Source organism: Lethenteron reissneri, chromosome 7, assembly GCF_015708825.2.
Source record: "Lethenteron reissneri isolate LAM-NWPU_2019-01 chromosome 7, ASM1570882v1, whole genome shotgun sequence".
NCBI classification, from domain to species: domain Eukaryota; kingdom Metazoa; phylum Chordata; class Hyperoartia; order Petromyzontiformes; family Petromyzontidae; genus Lethenteron; species Lethenteron reissneri.
The window spans coordinates 1,741,184-1,759,143 of record NC_083785.1 but is presented as its reverse complement, the minus strand read 5'-3'; the positions used below and the strand labels follow the sequence as shown (position 1 = coordinate 1,759,143).

The following is a 17,960-nucleotide window of genomic DNA, read 5'->3' as shown; positions in this document are numbered from 1 at the left end:
AGTTACATTAGTTGATTTCTCAAATATACTTTGAAATTGGAATGTATTACCTCATTCGTAATTTTCACGCTGGAGCAGTTGATTTCGTCCGTGGGTATATATCACTATACGACAATTGTGATGTTCAGTGAATCATGTAGAATCCTCACAACCGAATGCGAATTAGGTCAGTGTTTTTAAGAGTTCGGCTGAAAATAATTCAGGCATCCGTTCAAGAGAAGAGCCGTTCAGGAGTCGGTTTGTCAGTCATCTACATGCAAGTGAAGATATCGATAATGCGTTATTGTTCAATTACCCAAGATGCACACATAGCACGTACGGGGAGAATGGTTTAGAAGAAAACGATATGGCACTCGTTGCAGTCGGTCAGGAACTGCATTCGCAGAGAGACGCTAACAGACTCATTGGAAAATATATGATGATATCCATTGATGTACCATGGTAGATACTCCTAGACTGGAATGGCGAGCCAAAGCTATGTTATGGTGAATGTGTCAAACGCTCTGTAATCAAGTAACACGCAGTGCATGGTAAAATCTTAACAAGAACAGCCACTGTACTGTGGTGTGGTTATTAACCACGCTGGAGTGTTTCTAAGGCGGGGTGACTTTGCAAGTAAGTTGGGATTTGCTCACACCCTTAGAAACTCGTGATAATTATTGTTGCAGCGGCAGTTTAAAACCCAAAAAGGTTGTATCGTGAGTATTGTACCAGCTTGCTTCGATGTACCTCGGGATAACGCACACAACAGAGTATTAGGGTTAAAGAGGTTTACCAATGTTGATGTCAGGTCATCGCAATGCATGAACGCAACATTAGAGTAGCCCACGAGAAGTGGCTGTGTTCCTGATGCCTCCCCACCGTCTTGCTTCCTCCCACAGAACAAGTACAAACAAGCGTTCATCCGTGAGCGCGGGAAGTGTGTCATACCCTCGGATACATTGGCCAACGTGCACTCGTCGGACGTTCAAAAGCTCTTCAGCAATGTGAGGTTAACCGCATGCGTGCGCACACGCGTGCGCACACGCGTGCTGGTAGTCGCACGAGTAGTCGTTGCCGCAGCACCTCAACGCCGACAGTTTTCTTTTTACTTTTTTCAAACTTTTACAACAGGATCATGAACGACACTTCCCAAAGCTCCAAGAGTCCATGGGATATTCGTCACGTTTAAGACACTTATGCGGATGTGACGCTATAATCCATCATATACCGTAACTTAAGCATCATTGCTTTTTCTCTTTATTCAGTCATACGTGCGACCGTGTCACTTTCTGCCCATGTAACTGGACACTCCATAAATTCACCCTGATGATCAATTATCCAGTATTGTACGTTAAATTGAAGATGGTTTGTCAATTAACTGTATTAACCTATACCAGCATACATTCGTTGAAAAGTGCATATATTTTTGCATGTATTGTTACGTTCGATCTATTGTCCAATCTGAATGTGTTTTTCCATTCCTTTTCCCACGTGACTATCTTGATTGTCCACCTGACCACCTGTTCGCTGCTCTTAATATTGCGCCATGTCGTCTGTATGTATATATGTTGAAGTTCTTTCGCACCGTACGTAGCCAACCGCGCTGATCGGAGGTGCGGGGGAAGGACAACAAACTAAACATAAAAGCAGTTCTAAAGAAATGCATTTTAATCCAGATTTAAAAGTGCATAGCCCCGGTGGCTTCCTAATATCGAAGGGAAGAGCGTTCCAGACGGCCGCATACGTTTTTGTTCGATGGTTTTCCAAAGGTTTGCATACCTGTCAACCCATACAGTTTACCAGTATTTTTGTGCAGGGAAATTGAGTTTACAGGTCCATACGGGCAAAAAAAAAAAATGTTGTCCATTTGTTTGTGTTTCTCTTGTGATGGGACTTTGTAGGGTGGTGAACTTTGAGATTTATAAGGGCATGGAGTGACCAATAAGGTCTGAATTGGTCTAATAAGGTAGACACTGATTAGGGGTTGGCAGGTATGGGTTTGATAGTGTGTGTGCGCCCGCGTAATGCGGCTCGCCATGTTACAATGCCGTGAATATTGTCATCACGATGAGTTTTCAATCTAGATTTAAAAGTGCAAAGCTCCAGGGGCTTCCTAATATCGGAAGTTAGAGCGTTCCAAACGGCCGCAGAAGTCTTTGTTCGATGGTTAGCCAGAGGTTCGATGGTTAGCGTGTGTGCGCCCGTGTAACGGGGCTCGCCATCTTACAATGCCGCGGATATTGTCGTCACTGTTGACCGTGCGCCACGGGATGATGCAGAACCTGTACAAGGAGGCGTGGGATCAGGTGAAGGCCTCCAGCTACAGCATCCCCAGCGACTCGTGGGCCTTCGTCAGTGCCAAGGACCAGAAGGAGCACAGTGACGTGAGTGGAGCTGCCACTGCCGAGCGAGATGGACACGGCGCATCACCTGACAAGAGGCCAGCGCCCTTGCCAGCGCAGTACCGGCTTCACCGTTTTGTTTCAGTGTCAGAGCTGATTTTGTGTATAATGTAGAGTAGTGTAGTGTATAGTGGTGGAGTGCCTCCATAGAGTCCAATGTGTTCGCTTACCGACCATTCCCCTGTTAACGACGGGCTGTTGTAGCTACAGTGAATATGAATTAATGCATTGATTACCCATTTTTTGTTTAATATGATGTGTTGATAATGATGTTTGTGTCTTTTATATATTAATATCCGTTGTTTAAATATAGTCATTAAGAGGAGTTTTACTGTAACTGAAAGTGCAGCATTTCTCACCCTGGGTTTTGTCGAGCTGCACAAACAGCGTCACCCTGTGCACCTTCAAGCTAAGCGCAGCCGCCAGGCTCAAGTCCCGCGCGTGCGTAAACCCCTCGCCCACTCGTGCCTCTCTGCAGCGCAAGTATCGGGAGGAGTACGAACGGATGAAGGCCCGCTACTGCCTGCCGCGCTCTCTACAGGAGGACCCCAAGGCTATGCAAGCCCTCAAGGCCTACCAGATCCGCAGCAACGTACGCAAGCATTTTCACCATTTCACTCGCCCGCGTGTTGAACATCAAATACATTTTGCAACGCTGGGCCAACGTTGGCGTGGGTGTTGGAATCGTTGGGCCAGTGTTAACCCAACGTTGGACTAACGTTCATAAACGTTGAGCCAATGTTAGTCCAATGTTAGCCCAACATTGGACTAACATTAGCGTGATAGCCTTAATAGATTAACGTCCATTGGCTGCAGGTATTGCGGTCTATGCAAACATGACTCCTTGCAAAAAGGTGTCAGTTTTGTTGCCAGATAGAAGGGTAAAGAACCAATTATCATATTTTTACTGGCAAATGAGGTCCCCATAGTGATGTTGGAACCGTTAGACCAACTTCGGCCCAACGTTGGCCAAGCGTTTCCACGTTTAACGGGTATCGGCCACACCGGGACCTGTCAGTTTATTTTGAAAGGTCAAACATACAGAAGAGCTTGATTTCAATGTCCAAATAAACACACACACGCGTACACGTAGAGGTGCTGTGTAGCCAAAATGAGTTTTACGGTTACGTTGACACAGAAACATACAAACGCAGGATAAGTATTTCAATTACACAATCAGAGCAATGGGAGTGTTTACAAAATCAGTCGTATGCAACAGAATGCTTCGTTACCTTTAACTGTAGTGACAGATGGTATCAGAGATACAGTTTAATCATTAAAGTAGATATTTTAAAAATATATTTTACGTACACGTTATTGTACACCTTGCCTGTAACATGGAACCTCCCGTCATGGCACGTGGTAGCAGATACGCAATTTATACGTCGCAGTATTCGTGATATTTTTGTGCCGGCATAAAACGTTAACCTGCCCCCCACGGTGGCAGAGAGAGCTATTGAAGGTATCCTGCTCATCCGAGAAATGGACATTATGAACAAGCGTGGCTTCTACAGCCAATGGACGTTAATCTATTAAGGCTATACGGGAGTGGGGATGTTTTGTCTTTGTTGGCGTGCAGATCCTTTACAGAGACACGTATGAGAAGAACAAGGCGCGCGTGCACATCACGCCTGACATGTTCGAGATGGTGGGCGCCAAGGCCACACAGCGCATGGTCAGCGGCATGGACTACCGCACGTACCTCCACCACTGGGTGTGCAAGCCAGACCTGGCAGTCTTCAGCCACGCGCGTAAGGTCAACGAGCAGCTGAGCGACGTGAGTCTATGTGTGTTTTTAGCACACGCGTGCGTGCACACACGTGCATGGCGTTCATTTGCTTTTTTTATGCCCTGTTGAAGAATGAGGGAGCGTATGCGTGAATTTGTGTGTAACTTTAGTTTAGAATCGTATGTACGTATACATGTTGCACTTCTTTCGCACTGTACGTAGCCAACCATGCTAATCGAAGGTGCGGTGGAAGGACAACAAACTAATCACAAAAAAATAATTCTAAAGAAATTAGTTTTCAATCTAGATTTTAAAATGTATAGCTCCCAGTGACTTCCTTATATCGGAAGGAAGAGAGTTCCAGATGGCCGCAGAAGCGCATGTGAACGCGCGAGATGTAGTGACCGTCTTTCTTTGATGGCTAACTAAACATCGCTGTGAGGATAACCAGAGTTTGCTTGACGGTCTATGCTCCTTGATGAGATCAGCAAGGTAAATAATTGTGGTTAAAACTGAATTTTTACAGATCCGAGAAGCATTCTTTTTTTTTTACCTGGTGATGCACAACTCTGGTGGCAATTTGTACCTACCAGGTGTGAGCCTCCTCTAGGTTGACTCAGTCGAAAATAGTGGCGTAAGGTCCACATTATCCCTGGATAGCCAAAGACAATCTAACCCAGTGCTCGCTGTACCACTCTTGTCATGTATTGTCAGTGACCCTAGTCTGTTAACCCACAATATATGTTGAACTTCTTTCACACCGTACGTAGCCAACCGTGCTAATAATGCTTATTTCCTCTTGTCGATGAGCTTGCACAAGTCCAATCCACGTGGCCTCAAGAGTGAACCCACCTAGCCTCGCGTAGATAGCGTGAAGTGGCAAATTGCAGCTGTTGTTCGAGGCATTGTTCACGTATAGGTGTGTTAAGGTGGTAAAAATGTGTAATAGATAGATGTATAAATGTGCATAAGCTGGATGTCCACAAGCAAATGATGCCTAAAAACAAATGAATTAATTCCAACTTCATTGAAACTAATGTATCCGGTGGTCAGTGGTGACTGTACGTTTGGAATAACTAACAGCAACATCGCCCCGGTATGGGCAGAGTGATGCCCATTTGCGTGGCCTGTGCCTTGTCACCTTGTACCGCACAGGGACAACTGTTTTCAGCGGGTCCCCTACGCTAAAAAAAGGAAAAAACTATAGCTGAGCATTGGAATGTTTTTAATGAGATGTGTTGTAAGGGGCCTTGTGATGCTGCGGCATTTAAATCCTCATCCTTACTTTGCTAACCGTTCGCGTGACATTCTATTTTCAGGTGTATTACAAAGACGACCTCAGCTGGATCAGGGGGGTCGGTGTGGCATTGTGGGACACACCAGAGATCAAACTCGCCAAGGAATCCTACAACAACCGCAGCGATGTAAGGTCCACCTCCAGAAACATGTGGTCACGTAAACACATTCATCACTTTTTAAAATATTATTTATTTTAAAGAATCTGTGAGAAACTGGTAAATGCCCACTCATACGAAAATGTGTTAGCTCGTATGAGATTGGTTTAAAAATATATATTTTGGTTCATCATTTCTGGCACCATTGTGACTAATGTAACATACTTGAAATTCAGATACATGAATCTGCACCTTTGAAGCTAATGTAAAGGGAAATTACTTTCAAACTTCAACAGACGTAGACTATTTATAGCTATTGCTAACATGGCGGTATTCTGTGAATATGGCTACGTGATATGAGTTGATCAGATGTATCATTTTCAAAATATTTAGAATAAACCTTGGTCCTCTAAGAGTGCTTACGGTGTAACATGTGTTCTTAGGTTGCTCTGACGCCACTGTCTACAATCAACTGCGCGCATATTTTAGGGGTTTACGTTCTTGGAAACAGTGACATTGAATACTTAAGCCTTACCTAAATAATGGGGTTAGATACACGGCAACCAAAAATAGACAACATCACAATGGAAATGTCGAACCGTACGAAATGCCAAAATAAAACTAAATACTAAATAATTGAAAGAAAATCTAAAAACCCGTTACAAAAAACATTCCAAGACAATAAATAGTCATGTAAATACTGAGTAGATAGCTCGCGGATAAGCCCAAGATATATAAGGGTCTCCTGTGACGTTGGGACGGTGCGCAGGATGGAGGAGGAGAGATTTACTGAGACAGCCATTTTTGAGTGATGCCCAGAGGTCAGAGGTCAACGGGGCTGACCTACAGCCAGACGGCGGTGGTGTGACTGTAACCGCTGAACGTGTAGCAGCTTTCAGCACCTTGTAGAATCGAGCGGAAGAAAATAAGTGACGACAACATTGCGGTGTCATCAATGGCGATGGCTGCGATGACTCTTTTGAAATTGACGTTTGTTTTGTTCTCCATCCTTTCACCCCCTTTGTGCCTGGTGCCACAGAACCAATACAAGGCTAAGGCGTGGGAGACAATGTCTAATTACACGCAGGTGGACGATGCTCCTGAAATCAAGCAGGCAATTATCAACGCCAAGCAGCTGAGTGACGTGAGTACACATACGCAGACTCCTTGGCACTCAGCTTTGATTTCCCGCCCGCCCCCCCGACATCCCATTATAGGCACCCCAGATGTGTATTCCAAATACTTTAATTAATATTATTCGCTCTTGACACATTATTTATATGATAGATTCTTCCCTTGTTTCTGAGTGGATCGTTTTAATGCTACTTTGCAAGATGTTTGTATGTATGTTGAACTTCTTTCGCACCATATGTAGCCGACCGTGCTCATCGGCGTTGCGGGGGAAGGACAACAAACTAAACACAAAAAGCAGTTTTAAAGTACTGAGTTTTCAATCTATATTTAAAAGTGCATAGCTCCCAGCGGCTTCCTAATATCGGAAGGAAGAGCGTTCCAGACGGCCGCAGAAGCGCATCCGAAAGCGCGCGATGCGGTGGCCCTTTTTGTTCGATGGCCAGCCAAAAGCCACCGCTAAGCTAAACGCCAAAATTAGATTGTATGTCCTACATCCCTTTTGCCAGTACTCACGTTGCTTGTCCTTAGCATCATGGCCAGCAGGCACGTGCGGAAGACCGGTGACGCTTGCCTGCATTTTAACATTATTTTCTCATCTCCCTCTAATCCCTGCAGCTGAACTATCGCCACAGCTACGTGAACCACATCCGGGGCCACGTCACGTCGGTCAAGAACACGGTGGAGTTGGACCGTGCGCGCAACGCAGCCCTCATACAGAACGAGGTGAGGCCCTACACCGCCTGTCGTTTGGAGCGGCACGGACTAGTGCTGCTCGGCAGGAGGCAGCGCCGCCGTTGGCTGCCCTTAGCCAGGCTACGCCGCACGCGGCCTCTCGAGCAGCACCGTCGCTGGCGGCAGGGGGGAGGGTTGGTGGATCGCACAAATTCGTGAAAAACTTTCTGGCAGTTTAGCTGCAGGATTAATTTACTGCTGTATACCATTCGACCAGCGAATAAGAGTTATCCCCTTTCGCGCATCTGGTTTTTCTCCGGGTACTTTGGTTTCTTCTCACGTATGTATGTTGAACTTCTTTCACACCGTACGTAGCGAACCGCGCTAATCGTTGCGGGGGAAGAGCAACACACTAAACACACTCATTCATGCAGTTGGCCAAACATCTCAATATAGTACCACAGAGCTTGGATTATTGTTGACACCGGATGTGACTGAATTCCCTCTAGTGTGTGGTTTCCATGCCACTGGATTATTCTCTTTCTCTCAGAGAGTGAACGTAAATTGTGTGCGTTACAAACTGTCAACTATTATTACTCTTCTACTAATAGGCCAGGTTTCGATGGCGCACACACCTGTAATGCAGTACCTTGGAGGCAGGAGTGGGTGCATCATGTCGACTTTTGAACCCCACCAACCCGTTGGGCGGTGAGGTGGCCAACGAGATCGCAGAACATCCGAATGGTTTAGCGATCCCATCTGTGCAGTCATTTCAGTTGTATACCCTCACTTGCAGGGGGAGGTTTTCTCCCGGGTACTCCAGATTCCCTTCCACGTGCAGAACAGTAATGCCAAACGTCCCAATGTTGGGCCTTCCTGACAAGGAGTCCTGGCACACAGTGAGGAGGCGTTCCTTCTGTTGTCTATATTTCTTCCTCGGCACCTTACTCAAAACTTCACGAGCGGCAAACAAACACAGCCTTTCAGCAACAACAACAACCGTATCTCAATTGCCCCCCTCCACACCCCTGTTGATGTCACGCGCAAGTTTTCTACACGAGGTAAATATAATAAATTGATATTATTGTTATTGTTGTCCTTACTGTGCTCTAACCGCCGCGTGCCGTGTGCCCCAGTTTCTGTATCGGAACGCCAGTCGCAAGGCCCTGCCCTCTGGCTACAAAATCCCCGTGGACATGCCTCTCTACGTGCAAGCCAAGAAGGCCGGCAACATCCTCAGCGATGTGAGGGCCACAGCCTCTCAACTACCGCAGCACACACACAACACCTTCAACAACAACCACCGCAATACACACAACACTTTCAACAACAACTACCACAGCACACACACAACACCTTCAACAACAACGACCGCAATACACACACACAATAACAACTGCTACAGCACACACACACAACACTTTCAACAACAACCACCGCAATACACACACACACAACACTGTCAACAACCACCGCAATACACACAACGACCGCAGCACACACACACACAATAACAACTACCGTAACACACACATACCACAACACGCACAATACCTTTAATAACAATTACCGCAACACACACACTCACAGGAGCTCCTCGCACTGCAAATCTTTGCAATGTCATCGTCTCTCTCATTCGCAAAGCTCTCATAGCCTCGCTCAATTCAAGGAGTGCATTTTTCTCTTATCTACGACACCTTCAATCATGTGCTGTTTGTTGCTGGCCACTGGGCGTGTTGTGGCGTTTTGGACCTGTTCTCAGCAAGCACAGATTAAAGCATCAGCAATTGCTCCTGCAGCTGCACACATAGCAAAAGAATCAGCTGCAGCGGCCATGTCTGTAAAATGTATAAATGGACAATGACCACAAAAGTTATCGACCATCGCAACATGCGGTGCTGTTCATAAAACTAACGCAACAAAAGCAAATGATCAGATCTGTAAATTACGAGAAAGAGCCACTATAACAGGAGTAGTGTGAATGTGGCCACTCCACGTGTATGGTACCCAGAGGCAGCAGTGAGCATCGGTGACGATACTGTGCTGATGAGCCACATAAAAGACGAAGCCGGTAAACAGTTGTCTATCTCTGTATCGCTGTCGCCTGTGAGTCGGTCACATTATTTTTATGGTGACCAAAGACAAGACGACCACAATGCATTTCTTCAGGAAATGCTGATGGTTTTTTGCCTAATGCACCATAAGCCTGGGCGCTGTTTACACGTGTCTGTGTGTTGTTTCAACCTTCACGGCAATGTACTTGCAAAAAACAAACACAGCAGCGATATCTATAGTCTTTCAGCAGAAACCACAGCACCGCTGGCCTTAATAAGACCACCACTGACAACAAGTGTACCAGATATAACCAATTCCACAACAGCCACAGTTTCATTTACTGAAAATTTGAACAAAAACGGATGCATCTCTGTACAACAGCGTTAACCTCGCCAAGAGTACCACCAATCCACAATGAGAGCAAAAGCTCTAGCGTCAAAACGTCCGCATTTGCCACCGCGGTCGCGTTACCAAGTGAAAATCCCGTCGGGTTTCTCCGTTACTCACCGCAGTTCCTATGTACCCACAGCGCAAGTACAAGGAGACCTACGAGAAAAACAAAGCCAAGATGTACCACCTCATCCCCGACGCGTGGTTCTTCCGCAGCGTGCAGAGGGCTGAGAATGTGCAGAATGAGGTATCGCCAAAACCCTGGCCGACTCGGGCCCCACAAACACTCCTCTCTACGCTTGCCTTTGGGATGCTCACACGCGGGATGCTGTTTGCGAAAGAATGACAGAGCCCCGTAGCTGGACGTCTTGGCGCCCTGGGGAAAGGTGCATGTGCCAGCACTGAAATATTTGAGCCATCGGTTCCTCGCCCCTCTGAGCCGTTCTCTCTCTTCGAGAGCGATTGATAACTGTGCGTTCCAATTTGAAATTGTAAATTGTAATATTAATCTATGAATCGATGCGTCAATACACCTCCAGTGTTTGTGACTGTTTTATTGAAAGCGCAGCTGTTGCTGCCATGCATCGTTTAACAGCGAGCTCGATGAACACATTGATATTTTTTTTGCCCGGCGTGTAATCCCGTTTGGTGTGCAATTGATTAATGCGGTGTATCTCTCCAGCGCTTGTACCGTGAGATTTACCACAAGAACAAAGACAAGATCCATCCGTCGGCCATTACCCCTGAGCTGCGTCAAGTCAAGATCACGCAGCACGCCGTCAGCGATGTGAGTACCTTGGAGAGAGTGCCGTGCCGTCCCGGTACCACAACGCTATGTGGGGCCTGCTTTCATACCTCACCGACATAACTTTGCCACCTCCGTCCGGGTCTGACCCAGACAGTCGGGGGATTGGCATGGCATCTGTCTTTGGGTGGCAGCAGGAATTGATATGTACCAAGATCTAGTGGAATTGTGTTGACCTTTATCGAAGGATACTGCACAGTTTTGACAATTGACCTCGCACTGACTGAGAAATATGTCTGGGTTTGGTATACAGTGTTAAAGGTGGCAACACTACACCAACAGGTTTAGTCGAGTTAACTTTAGTTCAGTTTTGAAACATGTCTCGTTAGGGGTCTTCTTGTATACCAATTTAGTTTAGTTTATTTTGAAGTACCCTTTGAGCTAAGAAGCTTCATCAATAAAAACAGACCGTTTCTGTGCCAGACATAACACATTAGAGAAAAATAAATGAATAATAAAAAAGGTAAGAAATCATATCATTTAAAATATCAAATGTATCTTTTAAAAGTTTTAGCCAATTAAGGAATCAAAAAAATGCAAGATTATGCGTAAAAAGTGCCAGTGGTAAAAAACACCGTTTCCCAAGAAACACTCAATTTTAATCCCCAATAAACATTTTAAAAAGTAGAAATGCGCCATCAATCAACAATAACATTGCACCGAGCAAAATGCAGCATCGTTAAAAAAAAGAGTTGTGCAGACAAGGCACAAGAAGACAAAAGAGGTCACTTACAAGCAGACTATGTCCACACGTCGTCTCATTATTTATACAGGGTGCTTCAATAAAATGTTAACACCTCAGAGAATTTGCAACAATACCACAAAAAATGTGCCTCCGGACCCTGCAGACCAACTGGAGAAGATCCAGGCACGTGTTGACAATGATGGCGAACAAGTGGAGACTCTTTGACTTTTTGAAGCTATTAACATACATTTGTTATCATGTTACAGTGTATTATCCGTTCATTTATCCATTAAAAACGATAGCCCCATAGAAGTGTCAACAGTGGCAGCTCGGCAGGAACTCAATGTCAAGGAGTGATTTAAAGTGACTGAGTGACCGTAGTGAATGTAGACCAGGTGAGGTAGTTAACATCTCACCACCGTGGCACCCCAGGACTGCACTGTCTTGACAAAAAGCTGTGAAGTATTGTTAAATGTGAAATTAGTTATAAGCTATTTAAGATTTGCATGAGAGAAAATTTTAAATAAATGCCACGTATTATTTTTGCTAAGACATAGGTTTAAAGAATTCTAACAATATATTGTTTTAATTGCATTCAGTTGTTGATAAGTGTGTGTGTGTCTATGCATATAATTCATCACTGAAGCTTGTTTATGTGATAAAAATAAATTGGTATGTGCATATTTTTTTGCACAAACCATTTGGTTTGTAAGCAAGTGCGCGTGCATGCGCGTGTCGGGTAATATGGGGAGCAGTCGTGTAGTGATTAGCACGCTGTGCTACAAACCCAGTGACCTGTATTGGACTCCTGCTCACGGCCGCCAATGCCAGTGACAATTATCTGAACCGGTCCTGGGCCTCCCCTTTGGTGACTCAGCCTCAATTGAATAAGTGGTGTGATGTGTAAACATCGCCACTGGGGAGACAAATACGGCTGGGCGTGGTCCTGACCACCCACCCCTTCGTGTGCCGTATTGGCCTTCATAGGTGCTACTCGCAAAGAGCATTTGCCCCATAATAAAGGTTTTTGGGTTAGATCGCGTAAATATAAATATGTCGTTAAGACGTCACCACCCAATTAATAATGTTTGTCACATTAACAAAACATGTGAATTGATGTGTTGGAGAATAACCCCATAACATTTACAATTTGAGTACGACTTTTGCCCCAATAGTCTGTTAAGGCTATTGGGGGGATCTTTTGCTTTTTGTGTCAGCTTGCAGTGTCTATGATGGTTAGCGCACCGTGCTATGATCCTTGCGTCTGCCGGCTTTCCTCCCCTGACCCCATGACCCCACCAGCTGGCGTACAAGGCAGATTATGAGCGTCTGAAGGGACACTACATCAGCTTGCCGTTCTCGCCTGAGCTGCTGCACCACCGCCACGTGGGCAACATCACGAGCGATGTAAGTGAATGCAACCCAGCGCACAGCGTCACCGCCACCGCCACCACCACCACCGCCACCACCACCGCCACCATCACCGCCACCACCACCGCCACCATCACCACCTCTCCCACCGCCACCACCACCACCACCGCCACCACCGCCACCACCACCGCCACCACCACCGCCACCGCCACCACCACCGCCACCACCACCGCCACCACCACCGCCACCACCACCACCACCACCACCACCGCCGCCACCACCGCCACTGCCACCACTGTCACCGCCACCACCACCACCACCGCCACCACCGCCACCACCGCCACCACCACCACCACCGCCACCACCACCGCCACCACCACCGCCGCCACCATCACCACCTCTCCCACCGCCACCACCACCACCACCGCCACCACCGCCGCCACCACCACCGCCACCACCGCCGCCACCATCTCCACCACCACCACCGCCACCATCATCACCACCTCTCCCACCACCTCCACCGCCACCACCACCACCGCCACCACCTCGTGCTGTCTGTCAGCTGATCCCCAACAATGCCCCATAAGCTATCTTCACCAAATAGTCTTCTGGAAGCCAATTGAGTTTTAAGGCATTTTTTGCACAGGTAACGCTGCTTTAGTAATTTTAACTAAATGTCATGTATTTTATAAATATAATGTTGGGCATTCATGTAAATTTGATCTTATCTGAAGTGCTCTGAAGATGCTTTTATTGATCTGGAGTGTGCTATATAATGGTCGATTTATTAACATACCAAACCATACTGTATACTGTACAGTATATTTTTTATATTTATTATCCGAAAATTGATATGACCTGGCATTGCGTTATACACGTGCACGATTCATCATAATGAATGGCATACATCATTATTCTTCTCCTCCACTTCATTTGATCTCACAATACATTCATTACACATGCCTGCCTAAAATGTCGCTTAAACTATGATATAAAAACAAAGTGATTGGATTGTGCAACAATTTTTTTAATGTTATTTTGCATTAGTTGAGACCTTAATTACATGCACTGTTTTTGTAACAAACAAATCCGGCACATTGATTTGTTTAGATATTCAATTCATCATCGAATAACGTGAACTATGCATGTGGAGTCACGTTGCTCCGTGCTTGTGTGTCTTTGCTTTTTGGGCTTTCCGCCGCATTACAGCGAATGGGAATAACTTTGGACACTTCGTTCTCTTTACCTTTCCTTCAGATTCTATACAAGGAGGACATGCAGTGGCTCAAGGGAATTAGCTGCCTGTTGCATGACACTCCCAATATGCGACATGCCAAGAAGATTGTTGCGGACAATGTAAGTCACTCCCAGTCACCGCTCCCTGACCACTGCGGTTGACATTGCACAAGTAGACATGCTCTCCTTAACCTACTGGATCAAAACAAATACATCACATTTCATTGTTAAAATGACAATATGTTAGCATACGTGAATGAATGAATTAAGGGAGTGAGTCGGCAGTTTTAACCGTTGTTTAATCACGCGCAAAGTGGCAGAGTTTAGCTCAGGACAACATTGAAGGCAGTGACCAAAGTAAATTTTTTTTATTAAAAAATAATTTTAACTGCAATGTTATTTAAAAAGTTACTTTGTAACTTCAATAGTCAAGGTGCTGTCAGTATTTTAATGCACTTTGTGAGACTCTAAAAACCATTGTTGTGCCTGGGCCAATGACAGAAAGTTCACATTTCAAAAAGAGAACACTTGTCTGCCAATAAAGAATAAATGTTCACCTGTATCTAGACTAATGTAGCTTCCTAGGTAGTAATTATTTATTTGACACATAATAAAAAATGGGCTCATTTAATTGAGCAAGGTGGTCTGCCAATTTGAACTATCACGGCCAAACATAATTGACTGCTTATTTTAATTTTTTTTTATGTTAATACTCACAACTGCACTGAGTTGAAGCAAGCCAGCAGTTCAGATTGTCTTCAGTATCCCATCTTCTCAGGGAAGAGCCTCAGAAGACGACACCACAGAAGTACTTTTGAAGCCATTCCAAAAGGGGCCCGTCTTAGCCAGTGCTAGAGGATGCACAATAGTACTGCATGGAGAGTAGTTCTCAGTTTACCTCACGTGTAATACTGTATATTGCTACATGTTAGCTGTCCCATGTGGGCTTAGGCCAAGTGGATTTGACATCGGTGTCCAGTTTCAGACCATCAACTTACTACGCTTGTGAATCCTAGCTTTATGCCAGGCTGTACTTGAATTCAAACCAGGCATCTCAGCGATACGCGTTAGCAGTGCTGCACAAGCTGCACAAGCACAATGAATGAAAACTCAACGTGTCCGTCAATTACAGTGCCCTAAAGAGGAACATTCATAATAAAGGTGATGTTTTGAGCAGTGCCCATTCTTCTGCTTTCTGAGTGTTTGGCTCAGTCACACCGGGAGTTTGCACTGGCTCAGATTGATGGAGGCTTTAGCCCCATAACACTCCTGGCCACCACTTGCATTGGTTGTGTTCACTGATACCTTGTGTGCCTGTATATTTGCCGTTTGTATGTTCTCCCTATGGTCGTGTGGACTTTTCTCCAGGTCCTCCGGTCTTCCCCTCCACATTTAGAATCAACACACGTTTAGAGTATTTGGCTGCTATAAATGTCCACGCGACAAGCCACTTCCTTGAGCTATCATTTGTGGCCAGGTTGCTTATGAAAAAGAGCAATATAGCTCAGTTGACATTACCTGGCAAAATAAAAAAGAAAAGTTCATAGTTGAATAGCCATGAAACAACTGGCTCTTCCATAAAATGTGTAATTTTAAAGTCGGCAGGTACAACGGTGTACAGTGTGCCATCATGCTTTTTCCAATCTTAAAGATTATTCATTTGTCAGATTTCTTGTGGAAAACAAAGCACCAAATGTCTTCACTGCTCATTACTGGGCAAATCAACAACGTGATTTTTTTTGCAATGAGGTTCATACATACTTCATGTTGAGCGTTGCTGGGTGTAAATCACTGAATTCCCATTTTAGTTTGCTGCCATACCAAATACCGTGTGTATTGCAATGTGCATTGCCCTGAGCACCATTACACCAAGTGACCCGACCTCTTCACGCCTATCCACATTGTCCCGTTCACAGTCCAACTATGGGCTGGCGGCAAAGAAAGCTCAGGAGAAGTACTGCGTGGTCCTGGATACCCCGGTGTACGTGCGAATCGTCCAGCTCAAGGATCACCTGAGCGAGGTGAGCGCTACAGTACTCTTGATGACTTCTCATCGGTGCCCGTGTTTTATAATTGTTAAACGAGCCTCGGACGAAGTTGGTGGTGGTAGGACTTCTATATATTAAAATCATCGACACAGCACGTACACATAGGGAGCTGTATTCAAAAGGCGCCCATGGAGTTGCCCCTACGCGCCCCATTTATCCTATCTCCGGACCTTCTCGAATGGTCTCGGCCAACTCCCTTCACTCAACGAATCCCACGTCTATCCTCTCAATCGGTCCCTATGTACGTACTGTAAGCTGAACTTCTTTCGCACCGTATGTAGCCAACCACGCTAATCGTAGGTATGGTGGAAGAACAACAAACGAAACACAAAAAGCAGTTCTAACCGACCCTCAACTCAATGAGCATTTCTAAATCCCCTTGTTTTTTATTGCATCAAACTCACCGTCATTCCAAAAGGGGCCCGCATTCAAATGTTAAGTCGTTGAACTTGCCGAGACCTGCGGAGTTAATGCGGTTTAACGATACGATATGCCTTTCGTCAGCCCTAACATATGTAAAATAATAATGATGTGCAGCCCGATGTGAATTCACTGCTGGATTTAGGCCTCCCCACACCATATCTGTTTTGGGACTTGTTTGACCACATTTCATCTCACTGGTCAATACGGGTTGGCGAAGGAGGAGCCCAAGACGGGTTCAGATATCAACGCACCACTGATGTTCGCCGTGGCATGGAATCACACTGAGGTTTCCAGGTTCAGAGCACACATAGTATTTTATTGTAATCGTGCATTTTTGTGTTTTGTTTTCTAAATTGTAATAAACATTGTTCTACAAGAAGCTTTGCAATATTTAGCCGTAGTCACTGGTTGGGAGACTCGAGAATACATTCAGACAAAAATATTTAAATTAAGCAATACCTTATAAAAGAAAACTATAATAAGTAATATTCGTTCGTTCGTTTCTCAGTCCGCTTGTCCTGATTAGGGTCCCGGCGGCAGCATGTTGAGTAGTGCGGTCCAGACCTCCCTTTCCCTGGCGACAGATTCTAGCTCTTCTTGGGGAATTTCCAGGCATTCCCAGTCCAGCTGAGCAACATTGTCCAGCCAGTACAAAAACAAATACCAGCACACAATTACCAGCACAGCTTACACTGCAAGCAACATTTTGTGGGAATCAACTAAAAACGAGCATTGCTCAATGAATCCCCAGTCGTTAGTGTAGCCACATTGTGGCAACGAGCCTTTGGCTCTCCTACCATGAGCATTAGTCAAACATTGTTTGGAGATTGTGGAGATGTTTTCTGTTTGTGGGAGAATGTCTCTGCACCCTCTGACTTTGACATTCCTCCGCCTCAAAGACACTGGTGATGGAACCATCAATCGCATCAGAACATAAACAGGCCGATGCATATATCTTATTCATGAGTGGAAAATTAAAAACCAGCACCAGTCATGCGACTGTAGCCATGCAACCGAAACTGGACCATATTGTAAACCACTGTAGTCTGAAACTCCTTCATTGGAAGAGGAATAACAAAACTACACAAACTCTTTCCCGAAGCCCTCTCGTCATAGGTAGCAGACCTCGACATTACCACAGATCCTGAATATATTGCCACACACAAGAATATAATAGTGAGATAGCGCGTACAGTTACTTTGGAATGAGGTGAATTTATTTATTTCAATTCAAAAATATTTTTTATTTTGTGGATGTTTCTCAGGGGACACGTATGCGTTTTAGTTTGTTGTCCTACCCCCGCACGTCCAATTAGCATGGTTGGCTACGTATGGTGCGAAAGAAGGTCAACATTCATATATTAAAGGCACAGCATTGTGACCCCCTCAGGTAAAACTGCTGCCTGCCACATGGTGGTACACCATCTCTGTCCTCTCTCAATACTCGTTACTCTGACCACCGTTGTTTGCAGTTACACCTGGCTCCGAGCGTATAGCAAATTCTCCCTTCACATTGCCACTAAAGAAAAGAAAACCTTCTTGCGTTAGGAGGTCTCTGGCTCCATGAACCTCTCTAAGTCTCTTGTTTTTTTCTGCTCCATTGGCAATAGTTTCCTGCCGCACCACCATCTACAG

At 45.3% G+C, this 17,960-nt stretch overlaps 1 protein-coding gene across 1 annotated transcript in view; it reads left to right on the top strand.

The window, feature by feature from the left end:
- Positions 1-17,960, top strand: part of LOC133355737 (nebulin-like) — a 218,957-nt gene that overhangs the window by 119,640 nt on the left and 81,357 nt on the right. The window contains 13 exon segments of the mRNA XM_061573054.1: positions 882-986; positions 2,262-2,366; positions 2,863-2,976; positions 3,964-4,161; positions 5,433-5,537; positions 6,547-6,651; positions 7,257-7,364; positions 8,450-8,557; positions 9,898-10,005; positions 10,441-10,545; positions 12,551-12,655; positions 13,877-13,975; positions 15,772-15,876. Of these exon segments, the coding sequence (XP_061429038.1) occupies positions 882-986; positions 2,262-2,366; positions 2,863-2,976; positions 3,964-4,161; positions 5,433-5,537; positions 6,547-6,651; positions 7,257-7,364; positions 8,450-8,557; positions 9,898-10,005; positions 10,441-10,545; positions 12,551-12,655; positions 13,877-13,975; positions 15,772-15,876 (1,470 nt within the window).